Here is a 13100-nt window from a genome sequence, read left to right on the forward strand (position 1 = left end):
ATTGCCGTAAAATAAGAAATAATATTATTTATCTCATTCGCGGAAGAGACAAAGAAAATGTCAGCAATCGTCACACACACTTCAGCAATTGTCACATACACGTCAACCAATAAGAATTTGGCGGGGGAGGGTCATGGCAGAAGTGCATTGTGGGTCATGGAATGCTAACTGCTATATGCTATATGCTACTGCTGAGGTTATTAAAATGGATCATTTCATCGTTGGCGGTAACTTAGAAAAACTGATAAGGGCTGAACAAAAATGGCACCGAAAAGGAAATCATGTACTGCAGATTACAAGCTGGACGTAGTGAAATATGCAGCAGAAAACGACAAGAGGAAGCGGCGCATACATTTGGAGTTGGCAGAGTTGTTTAGAAGCGACATCGAGGAGGAACATTTCATCGGATTTATCGATTAGGAGTGACAGATTGTTTGGTAAACGTATAGCATGTTCTATATGTTATAGTTATTTGAATGACTTTTACCATAATATGTTACGTTAACATACCAGGCACCTTCTCAGTTGGTTATTTATGCGTCATATAACGTACATTTATTAAGCCTGTTGTTCACTATTCTTTAATCATTTGAAATTGCCTTTCAAATGTCTATTCTTGGTGTTGGATTTTATCAAATAAATTTTCCCAAAAAATGCGACTTGTACTCCAGTACGACGTATATATGTTTCTTTCTTTCTTTATTATGCATTTTCGGCAGGTGCGACGTATACTCCGGAGCGATTTATAATACGAAAAATACGATATATCTTTGGGTGTCAATTGGCTTCAAACGTGTCTTATTTGTTGTGGGAAAAAATGTATTACATTTTGGTCTGACATTTTACAGTTACTCACGAAAACCAAGATACCTCAGTCAGTACATAATGATTTCACCAAATGTTTAGCACATGCACACGCCTACACAATTAGTAGTCTTTTGATCCAATCCATTTCATGTTGTTCAAATGCAGATTTGGTCACAGACGGCACATTTTCATATCGCTCAAAAAAAGCGGCCAAATAACCAGAAGGATTACATAATCGGTATTACTGTGACTTGATTTCCATTTTTTTTTTAAGAACAGCATGTCACGTTTCTAATATTTGCACCAAGAAGTGTACACTTTTAACCAATGTGTCTGATTGCAACCATATTCACAATTCACAACCACATTACATTTTCAGGGTATGGAATTGATCGCAGCTAGACTGATAAGAACAGACAGGACAGTTGCTCTGGTCTTCTGAGCGTGAAATGATGAAGCCTGGAAGCATGAGAGATGAAACGTTTTCTAAAACAACCTAAACGGTCCAGTTACAAACGAGTATACAATGATGGATGAATAAGACTAATTTCTCAGTGCATTACAGATTTTGAAGCACCATTGAGTAAGTTGAGATTTCCGAGTACCCATTTAGGTTTTCAAGTGTATGAAGTGTTTTAAGAGCATAAGCGTGTGTGAAAGCTGTGCGTTGTGTTTATAAAGACTTTAAATGCCTATATTAGTCACATAAATCATAATAAATTGTGTAATAATTAATTTACCACAGGGGGGGTCTTTAACGTAACCCAGTGATAATCGAAGGAACATTGTAGCATTCTACATTTAATCAGTGACACAATGGAAAGGTGTCCATTTTTAAAAGTAATGAGGATGTGAAAGTATAACTCTAGCACAAGACTTCCTGTTGATAGACAGTAAACTGGGCTAAGGTTTGTGCAAAATCTTCCGATTAGTCCGTGTTTACAAACTGACACCTGCTCGTTGTTTGACATTTGTGAGCACAAGCCCCTCTTTTTGTTCCAACTTTAAAACTCTGCTCAGGGTTTATCTGTCCTAATTTGGTTCAATGTCAATCAAACTGTCTCATTGATGGCCTTGTTCCGCTCACATGAAACCTTATTTAACCTTTCAGAGATTCGGGGGTTCAGTTTTGTTTTATTGTTTAAGCTATTTTGGGGGTGTTGAATGAAAATTTGTGAAATTCGCCGGATAATATTAGTTTTTTAAAACATTTTAGGATTGGCATCTGTTTTTTTAAATGGGCCTAAAATGGTAAATCACACAAAAACAACCAATTAAAAAACATTGAAAATGTTATTTAGGATCCCATACATATTAACCTAATATGATGCAATTCTCTATATGACATTACAAATGTGACAACTGGCCTTCAACTCAAGATATGGATATTTGTTTACCAGACAGTGCTACACTGTTTTTCCATTCAAATCATGCTGCAAAACTGTCTCAACTTTTACTGCTTTCAGGGCTTTGCTAATTTTGAGATTTGGAATTATTCAGACACACCTTTAAAAATTCCTATTCTTGATACTCTGAACCAATGGTCCTCAACCGGTTTGACAAAAAACGCTGACCCAAGTTGCGGACATTTTCCCCAAACAGATTTCTCAAATATACACAGTATTATTTAACGACTGAACACACACCAAAGTTCAATGAACATGAATTGTTTTTGTGTTGAACTATTGTGTTGTTTTATTCCGCACCGCAAGTTAGATAGGCATCTGTGTGTTGATGACTTCCTGTATGCTTTCACAGTGTTGTCTGTGTTTTGTTTTTTTTCAACTTTTTGTCTGATTATAATCATGACCAACACATTAAGGGAATGACACAATCATGAAATAAAAATGGTCAGTATCAGTATCTGCAATAATGACTCTAAAAAATACTGATACTTATTAAATTGATAACAGCATTTTCAGTAGAGTATATCCGAACCCGGGGGTCTGCAACCCGCAGCTCAAGAGCCGCATCTTTAGCGTGGCGCTAAAGTGTCTCCCTGGAGAGTTTTCAAAATGTATGAAAATGGAAAAAGGTGGGGGGGAAATATGTTTATTGTTTTAATATGGTTTCTGCAAGAGGACAAACATTACATAAACCTTTACTATTAATTGGAAATCCCACTGTTTAACTCGATCAATTGGCAAGCACCGTTTTATTCTATTAATTATGGGAGTCCCTGAACTCACCGTAGTTTGTTTAAAAGTATTAGTTTCTACTGCGCTGCCAGAGAAAAACATGTTTTATGCCACTCCTTATTTGTCTCATTTTGTCCACCAAACGTTTTATGCTTTACGTGAATACACAAAGGTGAGCTTTGTTGATGTTATTGACTTGTGTGGCGTGCTCATCAGACATATTTGGTCACTGCGTGACTGCAAAATAATCGATGCTTACACGCTATTTAGGTCAGTTGTATTTAGATATTACATCATTATGCCTCGTATGTAAAAAAAAATGTATTTTTGGTGCACATTTTGGGTTGCTGAACCAAGTTCTAAGCCCTAGTACAAGGCCAGTCAACCAAAACAGTTTTGAGGGAGGTGTATTCACCCTTTACTATTATTCTTGCGGTGGACATCTGAATTGTGTTTATTTTGTCAAAGTTACGGAATTTGGAAAAAAAAAAAAAAGAGAGAAACGCTGTGCTTTTTCCAGGACCTACTGCGAAAATAGCTAGTTAAAGATTGTCTATATGACAGCGCTTTAGTGTTTTTAGGAATCTACTACAAAAATGTTGGTCTCTTTCAATCAATCAATCAATCAATGTTTGCTTATATAGCCCTAAATCACGAGTGTCTCAAAGGGCTGCACAAGCCACAACCACATCCTCAGATCCCACATCAGGGCAAGAAAAAACTCAACCCAATGGGACATCGAGAAATCTTGGAGGGGACTGCAGATGTGGATGACCCTCCCTCCCCCCTTGGCCGAATGGTGCAATGGACGTCGAGTGGATCTAGCATTATATTTTGAGAGTCTGTGGTGGATCTAACATAATATTGTGAGAATCCAGTTCAGACGGCGTGGCGAAGTTGGTAGAGTGGCTGTGCCAGTAATCTGAGGGTTACTGGTTCAATCCCCACCTTCTACCATCCTAGTCACGTCCGTTGTGTACTTGGGCAAGACACTTCACCCTTGCTCCTGGTGAGCGCCTTGCATGGCAGCTCCCGTGTGAATGTGTGTGTGAATGGGCAAATGTGTAAATAGTGTCAAAGCGCTTTGGGCTCCTTAAAAAGGGGTAGAAAAGCGCCATACAAGTACAACCCATTTACCATTTCATAGTGGATCTAACATAATAGTGAGAGTCCAGTCCATAGTGGATCTAACATAATAGTGTAAGAGTCCAGTCCATAGAGGATCCAAGATAATAGTGAGAGTCCAGTCCAAAGTGAATCTAACAAAAGTGTGAAAGTCCAGTCCATAGTGGATCTTATATAATAGTGTGAGAGTCCAGTCCATAGTGCATCTAACATAATAGTGAGAGTCCAGTCCATAGTGGAACTAACATAATAGTGTGAGAGTCCAGTCCATAGTGGATCTAACATGATAGTGAGAGTCCAGTCCAAAGTGGATCCAGCATAATAGGGAGAGAGTCCAGTCCATAGTGGAACTAACATAATAGTGAGAGTTTAGTCCATAGTGGATCTAACATAATAGTGAGAGTCCAGTCCATAGTGTATCTAACATAATAGTGTGAAAGTCCAGTCCATAGTGGATCTTATATAATAGTGTGAGAGTCCAGTCCATAGTTGATCTAACATAATAGTGAGAGTCCAGTCCAAAGTGGATCCAGCATAATAGTGAGAGTCCAGTCCAAAGTGGAACCAACATAATAGTGAGAGTCCAGTCCATAGTGGATCTAATATAATAGTGACAGTCCAGTCCATAGTGTATCTAACATAATAGTGAGAGTCCAGTCCATAGTGGATCTAACATAATAGTGTGAGAGTCCAGTCCATAGTGGATCTAACATAATAGTGAGAGACCAGTCCATAGTGTATCTAACATAATAGTGTGAAAGTCCAGTCCATAGTGGATCTTATATAATAGTGTGAGAGTCCAGTCCATAGTTGATCTAACATAATAGTGAGAGTCCAGTCCAAAGTGGATCCAGCATAATAGTGAGAGTCCAGTCCAAAGTGGAACTAACATAATAGTGAGAGTCCAGTCCATAGTGGATCCAACATAATAGTGAGAGTCCAGTCCATAGTGGATCTAATATAATAGTGACAGTCCAGTCCATAGTGTATCTAACATAATAGTGTGAAAGTCCAGTCCATAGTGGATCTTATATAATAGTGTGACAGTCCAGTCCATAGTTGATCTAACATAATAGTGAGAGTCCATTCGAAAGTGGATCCAGCATAATAGTGAGAGAGTCCAGTCCATAGTGGAACTAACATAATAGTGAGAGTCAAGTCCATAGTGGAACTAACATAATAGTGAGAGTCCAGTCCATAGTGGATCTAACATAATAGTGAGAGTCCAGGCCATAGTGGATTGGATCTAACATAATAGTGAGAGTCTAGTCCATAGTGGATCTAACATAATAGTGTGAAAGTCCAGTCCATAGTGGACCTAATATAATAGTGTGAGAGTCCAGTCCATAGTTGATCTAACATAATACTGAGAGTCCAGTCCAAAGTGGATCCAGCATAATAGTGAGAGAGTCCAGTCCATAGTGGAACTAACATAATAGTGAGAGTCCAGTCCATAGTGGATCTAACATAATAGTGAGAGTCCAGTCCATACGCACGTACTACTTAGTATGGTAATTGATTGCTACTGTATTTACTCCACGTAACAATGAGCACATTGCTAATTAATATGGTAATTTATTCACATGTGGATCGAGACTTCAGTTGAGAGAGAGAGAGAGAGAGAGAGAGAGAGAGAGAGAGAGAGAGAAAGAGAGAGAAAGAGAGAGAGAGGATGAGAATCACTGCGTGAGGTATAGGTAACGTTAGCCAACAACAATTTGTTAATATTATCTTGATTTTGATTTGACTCAAACTGTAAATCCTAGATGGATATAATAAAAGGTATTCACCCGCAGCAGAGAAGAAGCAGTGAGGAATGAGAGATGTAAGTGAAGTCCTAGCTAGCTAGGCAACATCATCGTCTTAAGTTGATGCTAAGTTAGCTAATGTTATTCCTTGTATCAAGACAAACATATTCATTTGCTGTACGAGCTGTCGGGGGAATTTCCAATGAACATGAAACATAATGTTGGTTATTGTCTGCTGGTTCTGCTCAGGACCTCTGCATCAGATGATTTGCAGTAAGCATGTGTGAGTTGAGTGCTTCTCAAATGGTTTATCTCCAGGAAGAAAAACATTTTTCAATATCAAGTCGTGAACCAAATTTTTAAATCATTCAACAGAAAAATAGCACAGTAGACTTGTCTTGTTAATCGGTGTGACTTTGACTAAAATAATCTTGTTTTGTCACCAGAAAAATGGCTACAGCTAAAGCATCTGGTTTTGTTTCCAGAAAAATAGTAACATTTCTGTATTTGTTTTCAGAAAGATGGCTGAAAATATCGGGTTTTGTTGCCCCATTTTGATTTTTTAATAATATATTTCCATGTCTGTCCTGAGTCCTCCTCCAACTTGTTAGTCGGTTTGACTTTTGCTAAAAAACTTACTAATAGTCACTAGAAAAATGGCTAAAAATATCTGGTTTTGTTGCCACAATTTGATTTTTTTTCTCCGTAAACTTTTTTTTTTTTTTTCATGCACACATCTGACTGCGACCCACTGAAAATGACACACAATCCACTTTTATGTCACGACCCACCAGTTGGGAACCACTGGTCAACTGTATAACGGTTACTGTAATATTTCCATGTCTGTCCAGAGTGATTGACCACTTTGCAAAAATGAAAACGAGACGTTACAATTTACTTCTCAGAAAATTATTCCCTGAACAGACACACAACAGTTGTTCATTTATTCTACTACTGTGGCTTTATTGTTGTGTGTATATTTTATAATTTTGTGTATCTGAAATAGGATTAGCCACATTGCCATGAATTGAAATTAAATAATAAAAGAGAACCCAGAGATGTAGGTAGGGGTGCTTTATTTTTTGTTTTACTTTTGTAGATGTTAAATTTGCAGATGATTACTGCAATATATATTTCAAAAAGATTCATTGCTCTTCCTTTTTGCTTTTACCAGTAGCAGTTTAGAAGTCTGAAGTAAAAAAGTGCACAAGTAGGTCAAATGCATTAGTTAATTTCAGGTGGTTAGTCAAAGATCCATACAACATAATCTGATATGATTTCGTAGTTTAAAGCACTATTTATGTATTTTTTATGATAAATAAGTGCTAAAAATGTTTTTGCTTGCGCGCTTTGCACGCTCACATGAATTATTTGTGCCCCAGTACAGTATTAGGTCTAGTGACACCACTGGATCTAACATAATAGTGAGAGTCCAGTCCATAGTGGATCTAACATGGACAGGACAATGTGGTTTCATTCTCGGGGATGGATCTGGCCCGCGGGCTGCCAGTTGAAGAACCCTGTCCTAGTAGTCAGGGCATAGATGAATATATGTATTTATCTCGAGAATGAATTCACAGGATTAGTAAAGGAGGCCCAGCTGAGCTGTTAGCTTGGTGTTAAATGGTCATTAAACGATTACTGCCCGAAATAGCTGCATGGTTACAGACACTTATAGCGTCTTACATACGCTTGTACGCAAACTAGTGTCAACAATTGTAATACATCCACTTCTACTAATAATAGTACCTGCTTGGTGATCTTACCTTTTTAACGGGCTTGTGAGTGGGCACCGCGCTGAAGGCGGACGACAGCTCTTCCATGTTCATTTCAGTGTTCTTGCTCACCGTCAAGGCGGAATATTTCTCTGCGACATTTTCGCTTTCTTTCACCTCTTTGCTCGCCTGCTTTGCCTCTCCGGTGGACTCCGACATGTTGACCGAGACTGTCCGTTCTTTACCGGGCAACCAAAAATTAAAAGGAGAGTCGATCTTCCGTCGACGTCGCACTTCTGTTGTCTTCTTGTGACTTGTGCGTGCTGGTCAACGTCACAAACTCGTGTCATCGATGTCCTCGCGCCGGAAGCGGGAAATTAAAGTCTTTTTTTGCTGATTATGGACAAAAAGAATTCCTTTAGAATTGTTGCTGTGGAATGATGCTGAGTTATCTTGAAAGTGGTGGTGTCGTTCGTCAACTGTCACCTGGCTGGGTGAGATTGTAGGCGGCAACCAAGCTTGGGGGCGTGTCCACAGCGTGTTGCGTTCACGGTAACTCGAGTCCATCAAGGTCATTTGTGTGTTGTCTGTCTAATTGTAAATAATGCAGACGAGGCGTGTTGGCTGAGTTCTCAGCGTTTATTCAAACAGCGTGCTGATAACCACATTCTAGCTGCCGGCATGGCGACATACAACACTCCACGGGGCTACTGCGCATGCTCGTCACTACTGTTGCATGCTGGGTAGAGTAGTTCTTATACTCCCTAGCTCAGTGGTTCTCAAATGGGGGTATGCGTACCCCTGGGGGTACTTGAAGGTATGCCAAGGAGTACGGGAGATTGTTTTAAAATATTCTAAAAATAGCAACATTTCAAAAATCCTTTATAAATATATTTATTGAATAATACTTCACCAAAATATGAATGTAAGTTCATAAACTGTGGAAAGAAATGCAACAATGCAATACTCAGTGTTGACAGCTAGATTTTTTGCGGACATGTTCCATAAATATTGATGTTAAAGATTTCCTTTTTTTGTGAAGAAATGTTTAGAATGAAGTTCATGAATCCAGATGGATCTCTATTACAATCCCCGAAGAGGGCACTTTAAGTTGTTGATTATTTCTTTGTGTAGACATCTAGCTGTCAACACTGAATATTGCACTGTTGCATTTCTTTCCGGCCCTGTGATGAGGTGGCGACTTGTCCAGGGTGTACGCCGCCTTCCGCCCGATTGTAGCTGAGATAGGCACCAGCGCCCCCCGCGACCTCAAAGGGAATAAGCGATAGAAAATGGATGGATGGATGCATTTCTTTCCACAGTTTATGAACTTACATCAATATTTTGTTGAAGTATTATTCCATAAATATATTCATAAAGGATTTTTGAATTGTTGCTACTTTTAGAATATTTTTTAAAAATCTCACGTACCCCTTGGCATACCTTCAAGTACCCCAGGGGTACGCATACCCCCATTTGAGAACCACTGCCCTAGCTCATAACATCACAATTTAGAACTCCTGTTTTGTATGTATTTTGAGGGATGAAACGTCATTTAATCCAGTGTTTTTGAACCGTTTTTTGAGCCAAGGCACATTTTTTTCTTTGAAAAAAATCCGTAGGCACACCGCCGGCAGAAATCATTAAAAAACGAAACTCAGTTGACAGTGAAAAGTCGTTGTCACAATTGTTGGATATGACTATAAACCATAACCAAGCATGCATCAATATTGCTCTTGTCTCAAAGTAGGTGTACTGTAACGACCTGTCACATCACACCGTGACTTATTTGGGATTTATTGCTGTTTTCCTGTGTTTAGTTTTTTTTAGTTCTTGTCTTGCGCTCCTATTTTGGTGGCTTTTTCTCTTTTTTTGGCATATTCTTGTGGCAGTTTCATGTCTTCCTTTGAGCGATATTTCCCTCATCTACTTTGTTTCAGGAATATTTCAGTTGTTTTCATATTTCTATGTGGGGACATTGATGATTGTCATGTCATGTTCGGATGTACATTGTGGATGCCGTCTTTGCTCCAGAGTAAGTCTTTCCTCCACGGTAAGTCTTTGCTGTCGTCCAGCATACTTTCTAGCCCAGGGGTGCCCACACTTTTTCTGCAGGCGAGCTACTTTTCAATTGACCAACTCGAGGGGATCTACCTCATTTATATATATCATTTATATTTATTTATTTATGAAAGAGACATTTTTGTAAACAAGTTGAATGTGTTTAATGATAATACAAGCATGTGTAACACATATAGATGTCTTTCTTTCACGAAGACAAGAATATAAGTTGGTGTATTACCTGATTTTGATGACTTGCATTTATTGGAATCAGACAGTAATGATGATAACGCCCACATTTTCAAATGGAGGAGAAAAAAAGTTGTCCTTTCTGTACAATACCACATGAAAGTGGTTGGTTTTTGGCATCTAATTCATCCAGCTTCCATACACTTTACAAGAAAAACATTGGCGGCAAATTCCGTAGCTTGCTTGATTGACATTCACAGCACCCGAGGGTCTTGTGAGATGACGCTGGCTGCTGCCAGTTCATCATTATGAAAAAATGACAGAGAGGAAGGCGAGAAACACTTTTTATTTCAACAGACTTTCGCGCCGTCCCTTCCGTCAAAACTCTAAAGGCCGACTGCACATATCCTATCTTCACAATAAAAGCCCTGCTTCATGCTGCCTGCGCTAACAAAATAAGAGTCTCGGAAAGCTGGCGTGCACAAGTGATGTGCACGCCAGCTTTCTGAGGGATCGCTTGTGCACACCAGTTTTCCGAGACTCTGTATTTAGTTAGCGCAGGCAGCATGAAGCAGGGCTTTTATTGGGAAGATAGGAAATGTGCAGTCGGCCTTTAGAATTTTGACGGAAGGAACGGCGCGAGAGTCTGTTGAAATAAAAAGTGTTTCTCGCCTTCCTCTCGGTCATATTTTCATAATAATGATCTTGCAGCAGCCAGCGTCATCTCACAAGACCCTCCGGTACCGTGAATGTCATTTAAGTGACGTCTTGGTGAAGATTGATGATCACTAATTTTTAGGTCTATTTTTTTAAAAAGCCTGGCTGGAGATCGACTGACACACCCCCCGCGGTCGACTGGTAGCTCGCGATCGACGTAATGGGCACCCCTGTTCTAGCGAGTTCAGATTTAGTTTCGTTCTGCATAGCCTTACAAACATAGAAACTCCACACAGAAAGATCCCGAGCCCGGGATGGAACTCAGAACCTTCATATTGTGAGGCACATGCACTGACCCCTGCGGTACCATGCTGCCCACGCTGTTGTATCATCTGCAAATAGTTATTGTAGGTCATAATAAGAATGATGTATATATAACGAGTGTGTACATACAGATATACAGGTGTATATATTAATTTGAAATTTGAATCAATGTACTGTATTGACTGTACTGTACTGCTGTTCAGGAAAGTCACAGACCCACCATCCCCCCTCACCCTGATTGACTCTCCCACCCCCGTCTCCATTGTGGACTCCTTCAGTTTCTTGGGCACCACCATCACCCAAGACCTCAAGTGGGAGCCGACCATCAGCTCCCTCATCAAGAAGGCCCAGCAGAGGATGTACTTCCTGCGCCAGCTGAGGAAAGTTAAGGTGCCAACCAAAATGCTGGTGCAGTTTTATTCAGCCATCATCGAGTCCATCCTCACCTCCTCCATCACCGTGTGGTTCCCTAGCGGCAAAGTCCAGGATAAGCATCGACTGCGCGCATCGTACGTGCTGCTGAGAAGGTGATTGGCTGCAAGCTCCCGTCCCTCCAGGACCTGTTCTCCTCCAGGACCAGGAGGCCTGTGGGTCGGATCACAGCTGACTCTTCTCACCCCCAACACAAACTATTTTCCCCTCTCCCCTCATGCAGGAAACTATGGTCCATTCAGACCCACACCTCCCGCCACCTGAACAGTTTTTTCCCCTGCGCCATCAGACACATGAACAATAACTGTTACTTTTAGACCTCCACCCCAGATCACACCTCACTCCAACCCACTTCTCCAAAGTGGGCTGGCTCAGGGTGGAGGACAGAGTAAAACAACTTGCACTGAGCCTAGTCTATAAAGTCTGCTACACCTCCCTGATACCGAAGTACATGTAAAACTACTTTAAACCCAGATTCCGATTTAACAAACGTCTTAACTCATTCTCTTTCTATGCTACATCAATGTGGAATGCACTCCCAACAGGTGTAAAAGTAAGTGCATCTCTATATTCCTTCAAAACCGTTTTAAAACAACACCTCCAGGCAACATCAACCCTTTACTAATACCCTCCTCCATTCACATCCCATCTCCCCGGATTGTAAATAACCTAATGTAAATAATCAAATGTACTTCTAATATATTTACTTGTTCTTATGCTATCTGAACTCACTATGTTCTCTGCTCGCTGTACATATTCTACCAAGTAAGACCTACACTGTTTCAATGTCCATTTCTCTGTTGATGCAATTGTTGATGACTGAAGTACTGATATCAACCAAAGCTCATCATCTCACCCCCAGATTGTAAATAATGTAAATAATTCAATGTATATACTATGATGATTAACCTGTATGATGACTGTATTATGCCTCATATATAACCTCATATATGCCTTTTTCATACAGTACATCCATTTCTTGTTAAAGAAAAAACGTATTGTTGTTGGTACATAAATAAAATCATTTTAAATAGAGTCAGTCAACCTGAAGAAAGCAGCATGATTATTTTCGTAAAGGCAGTATTTTGGATTGCATGTCATTAGATTGTGCAAGTGTACCGAATGGCCATTAGGTGTTTTAAGATCGCAATCTGTGATGGTGGAAATGTCTGGAAATGACGTTTCAATGTCCATTTCTCTGTTGATGCAATTGTTGATGACTGAAGTACTGATATCAACCAAAGCTCATCATCCTACCCCCCGAATTGTAAATAATGTAAATAATTCAATGTATATACTATGATGATTAACCTGTGTGATGACTGTATAATGCAGATAGTATATATTTGTACCATGAATCGATTAACGTGGACCCCGACTTAAACAAGTTGAAAAACTTATTCGGGTGTTACCATTTAGTGGTCAATTGTATGGAATATGTACTGAACTGTTCAATATACTAATAAAAGTATCAATCAATCAATCAATCAATCAATCAATCAATCAATCAATCAACCATAACAAGATCTGGTAGCTCAGTTACAGCTCATCTTATTCTGTTCTTTGTTGTATGTGTTTTATGTTGCACGATTGCACCAAGAAAAAATCCTAGTTTGTGAACCCGTTCTCAAACAATGGCAATCAAAACTATTCTGATTCTGTTTACCGGTATTCAAACTGCGAGCCATTAAGTCAGTGGTTCTCAACCTATTTTCAGTGATGTACCCCCTGTGAACATTTTTTTAATTCAAGTACCCTCTGATCAGAGCAAAGCATTTTTGGTTGAAAACAAGACATAAAAAAGTAAAACACAGCACTATGTCATCAGTTTCTGATTGATTAAATTGCATATAAGTGCAAAATATTGCTCATTTGTAGTGGTTGTTCTTGAACTTTTTGGGAAA

General features: G+C 39.5%; 1 protein-coding gene and 1 long non-coding RNA gene across 3 annotated transcripts in view; one reads left to right on the forward strand and one right to left on the reverse strand.

The window, feature by feature from the left end:
* The window catches only part of LOC133534887 (S-adenosylhomocysteine hydrolase-like protein 1), a 27437-nt gene extending 19374 nt beyond the window's left edge, over positions 1–8063 (reverse strand). Inside the window, exon 1 of one of the 2 annotated variants that reach the window (XM_061874195.1) lies at positions 7585–8059. In XM_061874195.1, the coding sequence (XP_061730179.1) occupies positions 7585–7752 (168 nt within the window). In that variant the 5' untranslated portion in view covers positions 7753–8059. Of the gene's footprint in view, positions 1–7584 lie in introns of both variants that reach the window. The other variant, XM_061874196.1, reaches the window with a different exon arrangement.
* On the forward strand, positions 7581–12563 carry LOC133534888 (uncharacterized). Its single transcript, XR_009802095.1, has 3 exons — positions 7581–8085; positions 10968–11154; positions 11238–12563. It is a non-coding gene; the product is annotated as an uncharacterized LOC133534888 (long non-coding RNA).
* Positions 12564–13100: the final 537 nt, after the last annotated feature.

The sequence above is a fragment of the Nerophis ophidion genome, linkage group LG16 (assembly GCF_033978795.1).
Source record: "Nerophis ophidion isolate RoL-2023_Sa linkage group LG16, RoL_Noph_v1.0, whole genome shotgun sequence".
In the NCBI taxonomy this organism is placed as follows: Eukaryota; Metazoa; Chordata; class Actinopteri; order Syngnathiformes; family Syngnathidae; genus Nerophis; species Nerophis ophidion.